Source organism: Mauremys mutica, chromosome 7, assembly GCF_020497125.1.
Source record: "Mauremys mutica isolate MM-2020 ecotype Southern chromosome 7, ASM2049712v1, whole genome shotgun sequence".
Taxonomy (NCBI): Eukaryota; Metazoa; Chordata; order Testudines; family Geoemydidae; genus Mauremys; species Mauremys mutica.
In genome coordinates this window covers 53,574,008-53,593,924 of record NC_059078.1, presented here as the reverse complement: position 1 = coordinate 53,593,924, position 19,917 = coordinate 53,574,008, and the positions used below count along the sequence as shown (strand labels likewise).

At 53.0% G+C, this 19,917-nt stretch overlaps 1 protein-coding gene across 5 annotated transcripts in view; it reads left to right on the top strand.

Moving 5' to 3' along the window:
• The window catches only part of LOC123375041 (E3 ubiquitin-protein ligase RNF123-like), a 252,084-nt gene that overhangs the window by 73,438 nt on the left and 158,729 nt on the right, over positions 1-19,917 (top strand). For all 5 annotated transcript variants that reach the window (XM_045025605.1, XM_045025602.1, XM_045025604.1 and 2 more), the window contains 8 exons: positions 6,229-6,302; positions 6,841-6,958; positions 9,639-9,738; positions 10,099-10,160; positions 11,104-11,175; positions 12,701-12,821; positions 15,266-15,367; positions 19,439-19,545. In XM_045025605.1, coding sequence (XP_044881540.1) covers positions 6,229-6,302; positions 6,841-6,958; positions 9,639-9,738; positions 10,099-10,160; positions 11,104-11,175; positions 12,701-12,821; positions 15,266-15,367; positions 19,439-19,545 — 756 coding nt within the window. The remainder of the gene's footprint in view (positions 1-6,228; positions 6,303-6,840; positions 6,959-9,638; positions 9,739-10,098; positions 10,161-11,103; positions 11,176-12,700; positions 12,822-15,265; positions 15,368-19,438; positions 19,546-19,917) is intronic.

The following is a 19,917-nucleotide window of genomic DNA, read 5'->3' as shown; positions in this document are numbered from 1 at the left end:
GTTCTTCATCAGACCCAGCTTGATGTGTAAGGGTGGTAACAAAATCTTCCTTGATTCAACAAGTGGTGGATGCTGAACACTTTTCCTCCCAGGCTCCAATGATTGTCGGAGTGGCCAATCTTTCTTGATGTAGTGGGGAATCTCTTGCACGACTATCCCATTCGCAGAGAAAACAGCAGTACTTTGTGTATCCAGTCTGCAGACCAAGCAAGAGAGCAACAACCTTCAAATCGCCACAAAGCTGCCACTGATGTTGGTCATAGTTTATGCACCTCAAAAGTTGTTTCATGTTGTCATAGGTTTCCTTCATATGGACTGCATGACCAACTGGAATTGATGGCAAAACATTGCCATTATGCAGTAAAACAGCTTTGACTCGTCTTCGATGAATCAATGAACAGTCTCCACTCATCTGGATCGTGAACGATGTTGAGGGCTGCCATCACACCATCGATGTTGTTGCAGGTTACAAGATCACCTTCCATGAAGAAGAATGGGACAAGATCCTTTTGACGGTCACGGAACATGGAAACCCTAACATCACCTGCCAGGAGATTCCACTGCTGTAGACTGGAGCCCAACAGCTCTACCTTACTCTTGGGTAGTTCCAAATCCCTGACAAGGTCATTCAGTTCACCTTGTGTTATGAGGTGTGGTTCAGAGGAGGAGCATGGGAGAAAATGTGGGTCCTGTGACATTGATGGTTCAGGACCAGAAGTTTCATCCTCTTCCTCGTCTGACTCAAGTGAGAATGATTCTGGTGCATCAGGAACCGGCAGTCCTTCTCCGTGGGGTACTGGGCGTATAGCTGATGGAATGTTTGGATAATGCACAGTCCACTTTTTCTTCTTTGACACACCTTTCCCAACTGGAGGCACCATGCAGAAGTAACAATTGCTGCTATGATCTGTTGACTCTCTCCAAATCATTGGCACTGCAAAAGGCGTAGATTTCCTTTTCCTGTTCAACCACTGGCGAAGATTTGTTGCACAAGTGTTGCAGCATATGTGTGGGGCCCACCTCTTGTCCTGATCTCCAATTTTGCAGCCAAAATAAAGGTGATAGGCTTTCTTAACCATAGTGGTTATACTGCGCTTTTGTGATGCAAAAGTCACTTCACCACAAACATAGCAGAAGTTATCTGCACTGTTCACACAAGTACGAGGCATCTCTGCTCACTTTGGCTAAACAGAAATGTGTCCCTTTGCAAAATCAAACACTGACAAATAAGAGAGCACGACACTGTATGATTTCTAGAGCTGATATAGGGCAATTTGTTCAGCAGAGTGATGTAAGCTTCGTTATGATTGCATCATCCATGACTTCTAGGAATAACATGATGCAATTCATATCATGTATGACGCAATACCAGCTTCGGATTGCATCATTCATTGTTTTGCCTAAAAAGCAAGTACTGTCCAAACCCAGTCATAGATTTATTCATAGATCCAGTCAAAGATGTATTTTAGTCATTTCTGGTTTAAATTGCGATCCCTTCCCTTTATAACTCACTTATCCTCCGCTATTCCCAAGTCAAGGGTCGTATATACTGACCCAATAACATAACTTGAAAATTAGAGCCAATCAACAATTTTAAGCATCATTTTCGTTCTCAGTGACCCAGAATTAGTAAAGTTTGACTACATTTATTTCAGAAGCATTTTGGCTGTAGAGCAGTGTGATCAGTTTCTTAATGTATTAGGCTTAGACTTGCGTGTTTTGTTTTATTTTGCTTTGTGACTTACTTTGTCCTGGCTGTTATTATTTGAAACCACTTAAATCTTACTTTTTGTATTTAATAAAATCACTTTTGTTTATTAGTAAACCCAGAGTAAGATATTAATACCTGGGGGAGCAAACAGCTGTGCATATCTCTCTATAAGTGTTATAGAGGGCAGACAATTTATGAGTTTACCCAGTATAAGCTTTATACAGAGTAAAACGGATTTATTTGGGGTTTGGATCCCATTGGGAGCTGGGTGTCTGAGTGCTGGTAACCTGATGAGCTGTTTTTAGTTAAAGTCTGAAGCTTTGGGGGCATGTCCCAGACCCTGAGTCTGTGTTGCAGCAGGCTAGCGTGTCTGACTCAACAAGGCAGGGTTCTGGAGTCCCAAGCTGGCAGGGAAAACGGGCTCAGAGGTAATTCAACACATCAGATGACAGTCCCAAGGGGATCTTTGACCGAACCCATCACACCAAGCTAGTTTAGAGGAAGGCAGATTGGTAGCTATGTCCATATTTCAGTCTATGGTTGATTCAGCAGACACATCCTCGTGCATTTTGGCAACTGGAATCGTCATGAGGAGGGAATCCTGATTCCACTCCTCTGGTTTCCATAGAGAAGTGCAGAACACGATCAAAGATGTCCCTTTTGACGAGTCACACCTGTTCACTCAAAAGACGGATGACTCCTTGCATTCGCAGAAAGATTCTAGAGCCACCTTGTGATCATTAGTCATTTACACATCAGCATCAAAGTGAAAGCCATTTTGCCCACTGCCACGCAACATTACAGAACTCCCCAATTCTACCACCAATGGGCCTACAAACCTCCACAGAAATGCCCCAAGGTTCACAGACCCTGTCCATCTGCTCCGACAATGCAGACCTCCATACAACACAGTCTGTGTGTAAACAGTATTTCTGATTATGACCAGAGATCCATCAACCACACTGCACACACTGGCCTTGCCAGTCACTCCTTTCGGGGGCAGTCTCAAACGCTTTCTGCCAGCATGGAATGGGATTACAATGGACAGGTGGGTTCTGAATGTCTTTTGGTGCAGCTACACTATTAAGCTTATGATACTATGTCCCCAACCCCGCTCCTGTTCCAAGGATCATTCTCGCGACAGTTTTCTTGCCCTAGAGGTGGACTCCCTCCTGCAAAGAGGAGTGGTGGAGCCAGTCACTACACCCTCCAAGGCACAGGGTTCTACTCCAACTATTTCTTCATACCCAAGAAGACAAGAGGATGGAGACCAATCTTGGATCTCTGATGCCTCAGACGATACATTTGGAAACCAAAGTTCTACATGGTCATGCTTTCTGCAATCATTCCCTCACTAGAAAAAGATATGTGGCATATGACTCTCGATTTGCAGGATGCTTGCTTCCATATCGATATACACGCAACCCACAGACAATTCCTGAGGTTCATGGTGGGTCCTCGGCACTTTCAATACAGAGGTCTCCCATTTGGACTTATTGTTTCCTCATGAGTCTTCACAAAGGTTTTCTCTGTGGTAGCAGCTTACCTCTGACCACGAGGAATCCTTGTCTTCCCTTACCTAGACAATTGGCTACTGACAGGGTGGTCCAGAACAGAAACTAGTGTCAGCATCCCAGCTTCTTCAAGTATTGTTTTTTATTGTATTCAACTGAGGAGGATTAACAAGCAGTACGTAGGTAGGAGGAGGGTGTAAAGAAGATGATGGAATTGTGGAACGGAGGGCCACCACACCGAAAGAGGCGTCTGTGGCAGAATCATGCACTAGCGCATAGAGAGAAGAAAAGGCGGGTACCAAACTCCACATGACCACCTTACATATGTCTGTGATGAGGCACATCATGGAACGCTGCAGCAGCTAATGCCTGCACTCTTGTGGAATGTGCCCCATCCCACCCGCTGGGGACTGTCCCTATAATTGATAGCAGAGCATAATGCACCCTGAGACCCACTTCGAGAGTCTCTGGGGGAAGATGGCCTGCTCTTTGGTTCTCTCTGCTATGGCAACAAATAGTCTGAGAGACTTCCGGAATGGCTTTGTCCTTTGCAGGTACATCAAGGGAGTTGAGTTGTCATTCTGCACTGGAGGCGTGCAGTTTGGGGAAGAAAATGGGCAGGTGTATGGGTTGGTTGAGGTAGAAATGGGAAATGAGCTTTGGTAGGAACCTGGGATGCAGGTGAGACCGTGTCCTTATGGAATGTGGTGAAACGGGGGGTTGCCAGCATAGCCTAACCCAGTTCATTAACCCTCCTTGCAGAGATAATGGCAATCAGAAAGACGACTTCCATAGAAAGAAGAGAAAGGGGGCAGGAGGCCAAAGGTTCAAAGGGGAAGTTCATTAATGATGGGAGGACTAAATTGAGGAGCAACAGCCTGGATGGGTGGGTAAGTTAACCTGGCAGTTAAGGGGTGGGTGAAGATAGAATGTCCATCCATGGGAGGGTGGAAGGCACTAATGGCTGCTACATGCGTTTTGATGGAGAATGAGCCCCTAGGTCTTTAGAAAGAGCAGATAGTCTAATAGCATGGGGATGCCCATGGCCTCTGGGGCAAGACCTCTATGTTGGGGGCCAGGTAACGAAATGAGCCCATTTGGCCTGGTAGGATTGCCTTGTGGACTCCTTTCTGCTATTGGAGAGAATTTCTCAGACTGCCTGCGAGCATTTGTGTGTTAGCGGAGGCATCCATCCAAATGCCAGGCTTTCAGGTGGAGCGCCCTCAGATCGGGGTGTCTGAGTCCACAGTTGTGTTGCGTGAGTAGTTGCAGGAACATTGGGAGCGGGAGTGATGGACACTTTGGCATGTGGAGAAGAGGAGGAAACCACAACTGGTGAGGCCAATATGGGGTGATCAGGATGACCATCACCCCCTCCCATCTGAGATTGTATAGAATGTGTGGCGGGGCATTAATGGAAGGAAGGCATAGTTGATCTGGTCTGACCAGTTGATCATCAGGGTGTCCTCCTGTGAATGGGTACTGAGTCCTCCCTTCGAACACTACTGAACGCACTTGGTATTGGTGTGAGATGCAAAGAGGTCCCTGACAGGTTCCCCAGTGGCTGAAGATGTCTGCAACTATCAGTTGTGTAACTCCCATTTGTGGTCGGTCGCAAAGTTCCTGCTGGAGAGCATCGGCAAATACATTCTGGGTTCCCGGTAGGTAGGCTGCCGACAGGAGGATATGATGTGAAATGCACCATTTCCAGTGCTGGGGACCGTGCGCCTCCTTGCTTGTTTATGTAATAAACTGCAGTGGTGTTGTCTGACATGAGAAAAACAGACAGCTGTTAAGGACACGTGGCATGCCTTATGTACCATACAAAGTTCCAGGATGTTGATGTGCACCCTGGTTTCCTGAGCATTCCAAGTGCCTTACGTCATGTGGTATCCCATATGGGCGCCCCAGCCTTTGAGCGACGCATCCGTTATAATTGTAACGCTTGGCATGGATGGAAGAAAGGACATTCTGGAGCAAACGTGGAATGGGTTTGTCCACCATCGGAGGGAAGAGAGGACTTCACCCTCACAGTTCCACCAGGTGTCCATGGACTGGCACATGGGGAAGTAGACTCCCTGTAGCCAGAGCTGGAGACAGCGGAACCACAGATGAGTGAAGGGCATGACATATGTGCACACTACCATCTGACCGAGGAGGGAAAGGCAAATTCTGGCTGATATCGAAGGGCTGGAGGTCACTAAGGTGAGCAGGTTCAGTAAGCTCAGGAATCTGCCTTTTGGCAGATAAGCACATGCGGAGGCCGCATCAATGCATGCTCCTATGAATTCTAGAGATTGTGTAGGGTGCAAAGTCGATTTTTCGATGTGGATGCTCACTTCTAAGGAGGAGAATGGGAAGTTTACTTGTAACTGGGGTTTCTTCGAGATGTATGGTCCCTGCCTGTACTCCAAACCCACCCTCCTTCCCCTCCACTGCAGATCTGTAGATCTGTAGTGGAAAAAGAATCGAAGACACGAACCCATGAGGAGCTAGGAGCGTGAAGAGACTGACGGACACTGCTTCTTTGAAAGCTCCAGTTCTGTGCGCATGCGCATTGCCCTCAGTGGAAAACAGACGGGGGCCATCCATCTCAAAGAACCTCCTGTTACAGGTAAGTAACATCTCCTTTTGATTGAAAAATTGCCAGAGATGGAGAATCCAGCATGACTCTTGGTAAATTGTTCCAGTTGTTAATTACCTCAGAGTTAAACATTTACTCATTTCCAGTCTGAATTTATCTAGCTTCAACTTCCAGTCACTAGATCTTACCTTTTGTGGCTAGATTGAAGAACATATTGTTAAATATTTGTTTCCCAAGTCACCCCTGAACCATCTCTCTGTTAAGCCAAATAGATTCAGAGAGCTCAGTCAGTCTCTTGAGTTGCTGACTTGAAACGTGGCAGCTCTTTGTTCCGGCTGTACTTGTATTGGTAACTGAACCCTCGTCGCTTCCCTGGGATACAGCTTTTCCTGTTGACTCTGTTCTATCTCTCTCCCCAGATCCACTACCTCCGGCTCACCATTGCAGTCCTGAAGCACGAGAAGTCCAGGAAATACCTACTCAACAATGTCCTGTATCTTTTGCACTTACTCCCATTCCGACATACCCCCTAGAAGATGCAGTCAGTTTCCTCTCCCTGGGTGCCCTGTGTTCTGAGGGGAGTCATGCTGGGGGTCTCTTTATCTGCAGGAATGGTTGGTACCATTCTCCATGGAACCTCACTTTTGAAGAAGGGAGGGGAGCTCTCCAGACTGTGCTGCATCCCGTTGGGTTCTTTCTCCTGTCCCGTGCCCTGCTTCTCTCTGTCTGTGCAAACCCCACACTCCATATCCGTTGGCTGACTCCTGGAGTGAAACCACAGAGAATTCACCAAAGCAGCTTTCACAGCAATCAGCTCCCTCCCAGCACCCAGCCTGTCCGTTTCAGTGGGATCCTCCCCAGTTCCTGAGCACCTCATGAAGATGGATTCAAGAGTTTGTTTGGAAAGGTTAACCCTTAACCCCATCTTAGCATTGGGGTTGCTTTTCCCTCCCCTGGAGCTCTTTGTATGGCTGACCTCCTGTGCATGCTCCCAGCTGAGCTGCTGGGCTTCTCCCTTAACTCCTGCACAGCTTCGATGTGCTCCGCTCAGTGGTGTTCTTCTACATCAAGAGCCCCCTGCGTGTGGAGGAGGCTGGCCTGCAGGAGCTCATCCCCACCACCTGGTGGCCAAACCGCTTCACCAAAGAGGTGTGCAACCACATGCCTCTTCTGGGAGTGGGAAAGATGCCTGGCCTGCCCAGTAGGGGATGGGTGGGTAGGGGTGTGTATGTGGGTGTGCGTGCGCGCCTGTGATCATAGAATGAAAGCCTAGCTGTGCTGCCAGCTGGCTAAGTAGGTGAAGCTGACTGCCTCGCCTGGTGTCTGGCTGAGACCTGAGGCAGGTGTGATGGTGGCAGGCCAGGGAAGGCATAGCTGCCTCCTGCTGGTGGGTGCCCCAGTACCTGGGACATGCTTGCACTTTGAGGCTGGGTTAGATAGCCAGGTAGCCATGCCGACTGGGATGGGTTTTCAGCTGTGTCTGGCCAGGAGGTTGTGGCCATTTCTTTCTTTGTGGGGACCTCTGTCCCCTCCAGACCAGACTACTGCGGTGTGGTGTTCAAGGGTGTGGAGTCAGAACGATGGGTTGTGGTGGGGAGAGTGAGGGAGAGTCACAGCACAGCCCCTATTGAGTGGCATCCCCAGGCTGGTTCTTGCAGCACTACAGTGGGATGGAGACGCAGAAGGTGTGGTTTTGAGGGGGTAAAGGCAGTGGCAGGCTGGGGTCTCTGTGAGGTGTGGGAGGAGCTGACAGGTGGGTGATGAAGGCTGGGGATGTTGGTGGGGTGGAGATAGGTTGACTCCCCTGTACGCTGCTGGGGAGGTGATGAGCCATGTTGGAGGCGGAGGTGAGTGGAGCGTGCAGGGCATGGAAGGGGTGAGAGGACAGAGCAGTGAGTCGGGAAGGTGACTGAGCTGCCTGCTCTGCGTGGAGCCCAGGGGAGCGAGGGGCCAGAGCCAGCCAGGAGGAGGTGGCAGCACCAAGGAGCGATACCCTGGGTGTGGCAGAGTGTGAAGAGGAAGCGTCAGGGTTTGGACATGGCCTGAGTGCTGGGTCCAGTGAGTGGCGGAGTCAGCGAGTGACCTGGTTACGGGCCCAAGTGATGGGCAGGAGGGTGGTGGCTGGGGAGGAGGAGGTTTTGGGAGGAAGCTGCATGCCAGGCAGAGAGAGGCAGCTCTGGGAGCTAAGTGCTCCCAGTCCTTACACAGAAGCCAGTCAGCAGCCAGTGCAGCTCTGCCCACTAGCCTCTGCTGTCTCTGGGGCAAAGGGCAGGGAGTACCTTGCTGTAATCCTGTGCCAAGGAGCTGCACTGGCTGCTGACTGGCTTCTGTGTAAGGACTGGGAGCACTTAGCTCCCAGAGCTGCCTCTCTCTGCCTGGCATGCAGCTGCGATCGACAGAGGGGCTTGAGCAGGAGCCCCAGCAGGATGCTGGGAGGGCATTCTCTATGGAGGTTAAAATAGCTCACAGTGACTGAGCTGCTGTCTGCTGTCCTCAGCTGCTGTGGACAAGCTGGGCAGGGTGTCTGTCTCCTGGGGTGAAGTGGGGTGGGCTTGGCTGAGTCTGATATGTGGATGATGTGTCAAAAGCACCCTGAGCTGGAGAGAGAGAGATTAACTAGTGCTGTGCACGGGGCACCAGGAGGTCGAGTCCGGTGCAGTGGGACATGCCGAGGCCAGGGAGTGGAGAGATGCGTTGAAAAACTCCCTAATAGCTCGTTTTTTTGTTTCCAGGCGGGGCAAGGGAGCAAAGCAGCCTTCAAGCTGTAGCTCCAGTGACAGGAAGCGGGGAGGGAGAGAGCAGGAGCTGAGCCCTGGAGCCTTCAGTGGAGGGGGGCAGCTGGGGCTCCCAGGAGACGGAGCTCTCAGTAGGGTTTAGGGGCTCCCCTCCTTGCTCCCCACTGTGGTTGGTTTTGGGGGGGGGGGGGGGTGGCTTGAGGGACTAATTGGTTTGGGAGAAGGGAGAATTGCTTTTGGGAAGGTGTGTGTCAGGGACTGGGGTTGAACTGAGGGATCCTGTACTGTGAGGGGGCTCCTGGGGGAGGGGTTGGGTTCGGGGCTGTTCCTGGGAGTGGGTGCAGGGGGAGATGAGGCTGGGGGCTCCTGGGGAAGGAATGGTGTTCCGTGGGCACAGGCGGGCTTGGGGGAGAGACAGAGTTGGGTCACTCTGGGGGACAAGGCACTAAAATCAGGGCTCTAACAAGGCAGCTGCTGCTTCCTTCTCCCAGCCCAGTGGGACTCAGCAGCAATGAGCTGGGGGGCTGGCAGCTGCTTGTTGGCTCCTAGTTCAGTGTCTGAAGAATGTTGGAGAGGACTGCAGAGGGTGGCAGCCCTGTTCCTTTGCTGACCTGTTGACACTTTGGGGTGCAGTCCACTGGCTGGGTAGGCAGGGGAACCCCCAGACTGTGCTCACACGAGAACTGACAGATCTGTGCTGTATCCTCTGTGCGCCAAGGGCTCCCAGCCCCTCCACCACCATCCGTCATGGTCTGACCTGAGTTGCGTGCTGCTGCGGGGTGGGGGCAGGTATACCTTACAGGAGGGTAAGGGGAAGGGCTTCCCTCCCAAGTTGCTGTTGCAATTCTGCGGGGTTGTTCAGTTGCTCTCCACCCCTCAGAGGTCTGGCACTGTGGCTCTGAGCAGGGTGGCTCCTTCCTGGCTCCCACATCTGCTGGGGACCTGACACACTCCAGGGAGGGCTCCCAGCTTGGCTGCCAGCTGCCAGGCCACTCACTCTCCCTGGGGGGGAAGTGCCGCTGTTCCTCTGTGGTGCTGGGCTTAGTGTGCTGGTCCTGGGCTGGGGTTAATTGTCGACCACCCCCTCACCCCAGGGCAAGGAGAGCAAGGAGGTGAAGGAGGAGAGTGCCGAGGAGAGGCTGCGCCGACGGGCATATGACAGAGGCTGCCAGCGGCTCAAAAAACGCATTGAAGGTCTGTGAGGGGGTCACTGCTGGGGGACCAGCGCCTTGTAGAGCCGTGTGGCGAAATGCACTCACACCATCACAGGACGGGCATCTGAGCTGCCTCCAAGTGCCCTTGGCAGCCAGGAACCAGCTGTGGGCCCATGCATGCTGAGTTGGTCAGTGTTCCCATGGCCGTGCAGTGGGAGCCAGGGGCCAGGCTGAGAGGGCCCAGCAGCCATGGATAGTGCTGTGCTGGCCTGGCCTGAGCATGCCTTCCTGACTGCTGGGGAGCAGTCTCAGGCAGTCTTTGCCCATGGCACGGGGGTGAATGGGCTCTGAGCTCTCAGGGCACTTCCCCTGATGGCTGACTTGTGTGTCTCTTTCTCAGTGGTGGAAGAACTCCAGGTTCAGATCCTGAAGCTGCTTCTGAACAACAAAGATCGAGGAGGGGTAAGTAGAACTGCAAGGCTTTCAAGGCAGAGCTGCTCAGGCTTTCCTCACCCGGGGCTACCTCTGCCATACAATACCAAGCACCCTCAGTCTTGTATGTGGAGAGGCAGCCGTGGAGAGGGCAGTGCTCCGTGTTGATCTGTGCAGGCAGGCTGCATTGCTCCCTGAGCCCTGGACTCTGTGTTAAGAGGGAGGGGAGGATCTCTGAACTGCATTTTCTCATTCTGTGAATCACCTGCTTTGGCCCTTGGTGTCCAACATAGAAACTAGAGCTCTTCCTTCGCTCTGAATTTCCTTCCTCTTTGGGATTCTAGTGAAATGTTAGCCCACAGCCCATGGGTATGTGGCCTCTAAAAGCCCCTGTGCATGTGCATTGCATACTGTGTTCACACTAACTGGCCACACTGGCAAATCCCAGCAGGGTCCTACTGACTAACCCACACTCACATCAGGAGGCACTGATGATATTGGCAGGAAGGTGGGGTGGGTACTGGCCCTGCTTAGCCTAGCTCCCAGGTTACTTAGTGGCACTTGTTAAATTGCTGTCCAAATGGCAACAGAACATAGCTGTCCATAGGTCACTGGCTCCATTGGGAGGGACCAAGTGTTGTTCTCGGGGCATTGCTATGCATGCCAGTGGTGCGGGATGCATGTCTGCAGTGGGAATAGCTTGGTCTGCTTTGGTGCAGGCCAGAAGGGAAGCTGGGAGGGAGAAGTGGAGTGCACTGGGCATGCAAACTAGCACGAGAAGACTTAAAAGGTCCCCAAAGATGAAACTGGTCCTTGTGCAGAGGGTTGTGCCAAGGCCTGTGTGGCACTCGATTCTCAAAGGGCTTCTGGGTGTGAATTTTGGGCCAGGTGAGCAGAGCAGTCGCAAAGCAGAGAGGAGAGCATGGGATTCTCACAGCTGGGTAAGCACCACTCCTGTTCTTTCTTCTGTCAGGGGGAAGCCTCCAGATATATCTTCCTGAACAAATTCCGCAAGTTCCTTCAGGAAAATGCCAGCAGCCGAGGGGTAAGTCGTGGTGCCAGCACTGCTGTGATGGGCCATTGTTCTTCTCTAGTGCCTCCGGACTGGGCAGCCGAGCCCTGCAGCAGTGTGAGGTGGCTGCACTGGGCCCTCTTGGCACAGGAAAGGATTGGCGCAGGCACTGTCCAGGAGATAGAACCCAAGAGACCCAGCTCTTCCCCCTGTAGCTGCCAAGCGTGCTGTCCTCCGGAATGTGGCTTGCGCACGCAGCGTGCACTGGGGAGGGACGGGTGCTGGGGTTGAGGCAGGCAGTGGGGAGGGAGAAGCCAAATGTTGTAACCCCTCTCCCAGCCAAGGTTCTCATCCCTTTAGGACCCCATCGCTAGCCCCTCACAGGGAGAATCTGACCCTACCTTCACCAAGGCACTGAGAGCAACATGCCGTTAGGGGCATGTTGGGTCTGTTGGGGAGGTGCTGTCGGAAGGGGGGAGAGATAGCTCAGTGGTTTGAGCATTGGCCTGCTAAACCCAGGGTTGTGAGTTCAATCCTTGAGGGGGCCATTTAGGGATCTGGGGGTAAAAATCTGTCTGGGGATTGGTCCTGCTTTGAGCAGGGGGTTGGACTAGATGACCTCCTGAGGTCCCTTCCAACCCTAATATTCTATGAAGGCAGACAGCATGGTGATAGCTGGAGGTGCTCACAGCCCTGCTGTGATGCTGCTGCTGTCCTCACCTTCCCAGGCCAGACCCACTCGCGGGTAGTGAAGGGAATTGTGCCGCTGTCAATGATACAAAGCTGACTGGTTCCTGTAAGAGGCTGTTTGTGATACCCTCAAAGGCTCAGCACCCAGGAGGGATTGTCATCTTGGGACACAGCCTGTGTCTGCCCCAGCCTTCCCCTCCGATTTCATGGCTGCACTGGCCCGTGCAGTCCCACTACAGTAGTTGTCGGGGATACTAGTGTAGGTGGAGCACTGGTGCTTAACCCTGGTCAGAGCATCTCTGGGGACAAGATGTCAGTGACTAGCCAGGATGCTAGGGTTAGTGCTTTCTTGCTGCTGCTGCCGCCGGTGGTGGAGCTGCTCCACAGCTAGTGCAGTGATGGGAGATTTGGGAGAAAGCCAGAGAACCCCAGCTGGCAGCCTGCTTCACTTGCTGCTGTTGAAGGTCTCTGTGATGCTGTGGTCACAGCTAACTCTGTGCTAGGTATTGGTGTTCTTCCCCACTGCATGGTTATGTTATTTAGCAGCTTACCTTCTCTGCCACTGAGAGTGCCCAGCTGGCGTTCAAACGCTTGTCTGCTAGCATGCCTTCAGGCCAGCGGGCTGGCCCAGCACTCAAATTTGTGATGCCACCTGGTGATGCCATGGGGAGGGGCACTGTGCCATGGGGAGGGGCACTTCTGGGGAGGTGCTGTGTGCTGGAGCTGGGCTTTGCGGCCAATGCTCCATGCGGTCTGCAAGACAGCGGAGTGTACAGAGTGGGGCTGAGAGCAGAAAGTCCAAGCAGTGCTGCTGCTGTGATTGCCAAGTGTGACTCTCCTTCACTGTCTGCTCTGCCGTCCCCTCCAGAACCTGACTGTACTGTGCCCGCCAGAATACATGGTCTGCTTCCTGCATCGACTCATCTCCACCTTGCGCTGCTACTGGGATGGGCACAAGACCAAGGCTCCTGCAGCCCTGAGCAGTGAGGGTAAGGCCTCTCTATGCTTCAGCAGCGGCGTGGCATTGTCATGGAGGCCCTGATACACTGGGGGTGAGAACGGGATGGGGCCTGGCTGCTGTTTTCCAGGAGGTTGGACACTTGAGCTCCGTTCAGGAGCAGTGACCTTTCATGACCCTGCAGCCTGGGAACCTTTTACACTTGGGCAGTGGTTCAAGTAGAAATCATTTCTTGCTGGTACGCTGCACTTATGGGAGGGACACAAAAGGGGGGGGGCATGTGACCTCCCCCATGACTCCTCCCTGCCCCACCCCCAGCCCAGGGGCCCCGTGCTCTCCCCATCCTCTCCCCATGATCCACATCCATCCCACATTACTTGGGGGGGGCTCTGTCCTCCTCCCGCTGCACTGGAGACTTCTGCTGTACAGACCCCAGTCAGGAGGACTCAGGAGATGCAGCTGTGTGGAAGGGCTAGGGGCAGTACAGCCACACCGGAGGAGCTGCCAGTGTTCTCCTTTCACCGCTGTGGTTCCTGGGGGATCAGGGCTTTCCGGAACCGCAGCAGCGAAAGGAGCAGAAGAGTGTGGGGCTGCTGGGCAGCCCCCCGCCGGCAGCTCCTCCGGCATGGCTGCTGTACTGCCCCCAGCCTTTCCACACAGCTGTGTCTCCTGAGTTGTCCTGCCTGGGGTCTGTACAGCAGCCCTGCCAGAGAACGGGGCTGGGAGGGGGTAGGGCTGGTGGTGGTACAGCCACATGGGAGGTGCTGCCGGCGTTCTGTTCCTTTTCCCTGCTGCGGTTCCCAGTGGGGATAGGAGCAGAACGCTGGTAGCTCCTCCGGCAGCTGTACCGCCCCCAGCCCTGTCCTCCGGCGAGGCTGCTATACAGGAGGAGGAGACACAGCTCCATGGAAGGGCAGGGGGCGGGGCTGGGGGTGGTTTCCTCCTCTGTCTTTCTGGTATGCAGTGCCAGCTATAAATATCTTACTGGTACGGCATAATGAACCGTACCACTGCACTTGGGGCTTGGCAGCACCTGGGAGGTGACTGGCATCGCTAATGCGGGATAGTGCTCCAGCCAGGTAACTCCACCCTGCACACTCACTGTTTTGGAATGGTCCTTCTGAGGACATGCCTCCGAAGCTCTGCCACTCAGGTTCCTCGCACAGACCAGTCCTCTGAGGGGAGTGGATGGGCTTGTCAGAGCCCTGAAGTGCAGGATGAACAGCACTATCTGGCCAGTGGGGCCTGTGCTAGCTGCTCTTATGCCTCTATATCAGCATCATCTATTCCAGGGGTCTCAAACAGGTTATTTTCTGTGGCCCACAAGCTCCTGGCGGCCCCCCCGCCCTCCACTAGGGTTTACCTAGAGCGGCTCCGACCCGATGTGCACCGGGGGCAGGGCAGGCTCCCTGCCTGCCTGCCCTGCCCCTGTGCCGCTCCGGGAAGCGGACGGAACCTGGGGGAGGAGAGGCACAGGGGTGTGTATTGACGCTGCTTCAGGCACCGCCCCCAGCAGCTCCCATTGGCCGCAGTTCCCTGTTCTCGGCCAATGGGAGATGCTGGGGGCGGTGCCTGAAGCAACAGCAACACACACACCCCTGCACTTCTCCTCCCCCACATTCCAACTGCTTCCCGGAGCGGCGCAGGGGCAGGGCAGGTGCGTGCCGGGCCAGAGCCCGCCCCCCCAAACCTCTCCTGCAGTCGAACCCCCTGCCCTGAGCCCCTTGCCTCACCCTGCACCCTTCCTGCACCCCAACCCACTGCCCAGAGCCCCCTGCCACACCCCACCTGCACCCTGACCCCCTGCCACACCCCTCACCCCTCCTGCCCCCACACCCCTCTTGCACCCCCTGGGGGCAGGGAGGGGGCAGAGTTAGGGTGGGGATTTTGGGGAAGGGGTTGGAATGGGGGCAGGGAAGGGGTGGGAAGAGGCAGGGCAGGGGTGGGGCCTCATGGAAGGGGTGGAGTGGGGGTGGGGCTGAGGATGGCGGGGGGAGGTGTCAGTAATGTGGCCCTCGGGCCAATGTACTAGTCCTCATGTGTCCCTCCTGGTCATTTGAGTTTGAGACCCCTGATCTATTCCCTCTCAGTCCTGGCCTGCCACCCCTGCTATTCCAACCTTAGCCCCGCCTCCCAGCTCTGTCCAGCCTGGAATTGGTCAGGAGCACCCCACTGTGTGGCTCAGTGGTTGGAGTGTGTTGCTAGGAACTGGGTGGAGACCTGCCCCACTCGTGGAATGAGTAGGCTGTCGAGGACAAGGCAGCTGTAGGGGAGCAGTGTGTGGCCTGTCTCTGTGCTTGTGTGGAGTGTGCTCCGCTCTGGAAACCACCTCTGCCAGAGTGGATCTGTGACACATTTGCAGGGCTGTCTGGCTCCCCAGGCTGGGGCCAGTGCGTAGTGCTCTCTGTCTCTTCGTGTTAGCTGGGTCACAGCCTGGGACGCTCGCCATAAATCTCTCTGTTCCTTTCCCACCAGAGGCATATGTTCCTCCTCAGCTCTTCTATAACGGGAAGGTGGATTACTTTGACCTGCAGCGGCTCGGTGGACTCCTGTCTCATCTCAAGAAAACTCTGAAAGGTGAGTGCTGGATCGGATTGCTTCACTTTACTGGCATGGTGTGGAGTCCTACCCTTCAGAGACCTTGGTCTAAATTGGGGGGAAGGGAAAGGAGGAGGTTGAGGGCAATGCAGTCTGTGGTAGCTTAGGGAGTAATGGGCATCTCCTTGTCCTTTAACTGCAGTGTTGGTTTCTGGGCACGTGGGGAGGGAGGGGCTGGTGTTCTGACTACAAGGAGAGGGCTGTCCGTTGCCCAGATTATCATCAATAATAATGCAGAAAAGGCAGACGTGTTCAATAAATATTTCTGATCTGTATTTGGGGAAAAAACAGATGATGCAGTCTCATCATATGGCGATGAGAACACTTTCTATTCCATTGGTATCTTGGGAGGATGTTAAATAGATCCCGGGATGCGTACACAGACATTTGTAAATCAGCAGGTCTAAATAACTTGCATCCAAGAGTTTAAAAGAGCTGGGTAAGGACCTTGCTGGACCATTAATGTTGATTTTCAGTAAGTCTTGGAGCACTGGGGAAGTTCTAGAAGAGTGAAAGAAAGCTAATGTGCCAATTTTCAAAAAGGATAAATGGAATGACCTGACTAATTGTGGGCCTGTCAATCTGACATCAATCCCTGGCAAGAGAATGGAGCAGCAGATACAGGACTCAATTAATAAAGAATTAAAGGAGGGTAATATAATTAATGCAAATCAATGTGGGTTTAAGGAACTTAAAATATCTCTCTTTGAGATTACGAGTTTGGTTGATAAATTTACTAGTGTTGATGTAATATGTGGACTTCAGTAAGATGTTTGACTTGGTACCATAAGTCATTTTAATTATAAAAAAAAAATTAGAATGATATAAAAATAACATGTGTGGCAGAGCTCTGACCTTGCTCCTGTGGGTCCTGTGCTTCTAGGCGGTTTATGCTTAGCCTCAGTGGCTCACTGTGACCCTCCACGTAGCCCTTCTCTCTCTAGGGCCAGGGTTACAGTCTACTGAGCCCTTTTCATCATAGGCTGCAAGGAGGTTGGTGAGAGAACTCCCACAGTCTCTGTTCAGCCTCCTGTCCTGACAGGGACCTGACTTCCCCTTCCAGGAGCTGTTCCTGTAGTGGTGGGTTGGGGGGAACCCGGGCCCGCCCTCTACTCCGGGTTCCAGCCCAGGGACCCTAATGGTAGCAGTTGTTGGCAGCCAACCTTTCACTGCCAGAGTTGCTACATTTCCCTGGGCCACTTCCCCACAGCTCTCCTGCTTCTCCCTTCTTCACCCTTACCTTAGGGCTCCTTTAACGATGTTTTAGGGTGTCTTCAGTAACCAGCCCTTCAGCCGCACTTCCGCTCCTCTGCCTGACTGGAGTGAGCCCTTTTTATAGTAACAGCAGGGCCTTAATTAGAGTCAGGTGGTCACATTAACTGAATGGCCTCACCTGACTCTTTACAGGTTAATTAGTCAGGTGTTCTCATTAGCCTGGCGCAGCCCCTGCTCTGGTCAGTCAGGGAACAGAAAACTGTTAATCCAGTGGCCAGTATGTCTGCCTTCAGCTATTCTGCTGTACCCAACTGGCCTGAGTCTATCACACATGGTACACCTTAATGGATTAAAAACTAGCTAACTGATAGGTCTCAAAATGTAACTGCATATGGGGTATCATCATTGAGCCAGTGTGTTTCCAGTGGGGTCCTACAAGGGTCTGCTCTTGGCCCTACGCTGTTTAACATTTTTATCAATGACATGGAAGAAGACATAAAATCATTACTAATACTTTTGTACATAACACAAAAATTGGGGGAGTGGTAAATAATGAAGAGGACAGGTCACCAGTACAGAGCAGCCTGGATTGCTTGATAAACTGGGCTCAGGCAAACAAGATGTGTTTTAATATGGCTCAATGTAAATGTATGTGTCTGGGAACAAAGAATGTAGGCTGTATTGTACAGGCTGGGGGACACTCTTCTGGGAAGCAGTGACTCTGAAAAATCTTTGGTGGTCGTGGTGGATAATCAGGTGAATAGGATCTCCCAGTCTGACTGTGGCCAAAAGAGCTAATGAGATTCTGGGATGCATAAATGGGAATCTCAGTAGGAATAGAGAGGTTATTTTACCTCTGGATTTGGCACTGGTGCAACCACTGCTGGAATCCTGTGTCCAGTTCTGGTGTCCACAATTCAAGAAGGATGTGGATAAATTGGAGAGGGGTCAGAGAAGAGTCACAAGAATGATGAAAGGATTGGAAAACCTGCCTTATAGTGAGAGATGCAAGGAGCTCAATCTGTTTAACTTAACAGAGAGAAGGTTAAAGGTTGACTTGACCACAGTCTATCAGTACTTACATGGAGAACAAATATTTAACAATGGGCTCTGCAGTCTAGCAGAGAAAGGTCTAACACAATCCAATGGCTGGAAGCTGAAGTTAGACAAATTCAGACTGGAAATCAGGCCTACGTTTTTAACAGTGAGGATAATTGACTATTGGAACAACTTACCCAGGGGCATGGTGGATGCTCCATCATCTGTAACAATTTTTAACTCTGGATTGGCTGTTTCTCTAAAAACTCTGCTGCACGAATGCTTGTGGGGCAGGTCTCTGGCCTGTGCTCTACCAGGGGTCAGACTAGGTGAGCACAATGGTCCCTAGTGGCCTGGGAATCTAGGCACCTAGGAGGAGTCTGCAGTGCCATTTGGCCCTAGCTGCCTTGCATGCTTCCCTTTCCTACTGCGTTATTTTAAATGGTGCCCTTCCTTGTAAGGGGTTAATGTGAAGATTGATTGTTAGAGAGGTTTGGGGGCAGAGAGAGGGGGGACAACGATAGGATAGCCCCATGGAGGGGGCCATGCCCAGGTTGGAGGGACTGGTGGCTAACAGACTGAAGGATGGAAGGGGATGGGAGCCTTTAAGCTGCAGGGAGAACCTGAAGGAGAGGTGAGGGAGACTCTGGGGAAGGGAAGATGGAGGGGCCTGGGGGACTCAAAGGGGAGAGCAGGGGATTCCAGGAGTGGGGAGGAGGAGAAGGGCACTAGAGCCAGTGGAGGGAAGAAGGGCTTGCTGGGGAATGTCTGGGTTCTGGCCCCATTGCCATGATGCCTGAGCACCCCCAGCACTTACCCTGTCAGCACGAAGGAGCTTACCATGCCAAGGGACAGTTCACTTCATGCTCAGCAATGGTGGGCATTGCCTTACTTTGAAACCTGGGCAGCAACGGAGGGACCTGGACCCACAGCGTGGCCTACCTGCCTGCCAATCTGGCAGTACTATTGCCTTGGTTTAGCTTTCTGGCTTTCCCACATCTGTTTGTGCACTGTGAGGCACAGGTGCCACCCGGGGAGCTAGAATGGGGGTACTGGGATCATAGAATCATAGAATATCAGGGTCAGACGGGACCTCAGGAGGTCATCTAGTCCAGCCCCCTGCTCAAAGCAGGACCAATCCCCAGGTAGATTTTTGCCACATATCCCTAAATGGCCCCCTCAAGGATTGAACTCATAACCCTGGGTTTAGTAGGCTAATGCTCAAACCACTGAGCTATCCCTTGCGCCCAAAATCTCACTGTGCAGGCTGCGCTGCAGTAATGGACAGGATCTTCCCCAGGTTAGATGGGGCAGAACAGTGCCATGGTGTGTGCCCCGGCTGAGGGCACTGCTCCATCTCTCAGGAGTGCCCCTTCTGCTTGCTCTGCAGCCTCGGGCCCTGGCTCATTCCTCCAGCCCAGGCACGCCTGGTCCCTGGAGCCTGCCCATGGCCTCTCACGGGGATGCTGCAGTGGGCAGAGCTGGGGCTGTCTCCAGTTCTGCAGATTTGCTATTGACATAGTGGGGTTGTGCCAGGGCTGTGTGATGGCAGCACCAGCCCTGCTTCTGGTGTAGCAGACTTGGACTGTGGTAGCCCAGCTAGGGAGTAGTGGAGAGGAGCATAGACTCACGTGAAATGGCAGGGTTGGGGAGACCAAAGGGACCAGAAGCTGACACTTCACTGGGACAGCGTCAGTGTCTCCCCCCCCGCACCCTCTGGGGCTGGCCATGTGCCATTTTGCGCTCCAAGGGTGCGGGTCCATAGCGAACCCTGATCCCATGGCTCCTTTCACGCAGATGACCTGGCTTTGAAAGCAAATATCCTGATTGACCCTGCGGAGCTGCAGGCTGTGACCATGGATGACCTGGATGAGGATGAGGAGTCTGCAACGTCCACAGCCCAGGTGGGCCCCGTGGGCCTATGCCTCCAGCAGCGGCTAGAGAAGCCACATGATGGGGAAGAGAGGGGACTTGGCCCTACTGCTCCAGTCCCTGCCGAGTGAGCCTGGTGGCTTCCGGTGTCCAGTGTTCAAGTGCAGCTGTCATCAGAGAAGTACCTGTAAAGGCATTTCTATCTCTGCACAGCTCTGCTCCCTGTGTGGCTGGAGCAGGGTGCTGCATCCTGTTGGTCCTGCACAGCCAACCCAGCTGTGGCAGGGAGGGAGGGAGCAAGCTGGAGTCTGTCATGTTAGCCCTGGGAAGCCAGGGAAGCTCTGGGCTGGCACAGTTGCGACCCTTGGAGATGGAGGGCTTGGAGTTAGTGGTCAGCCTAACAA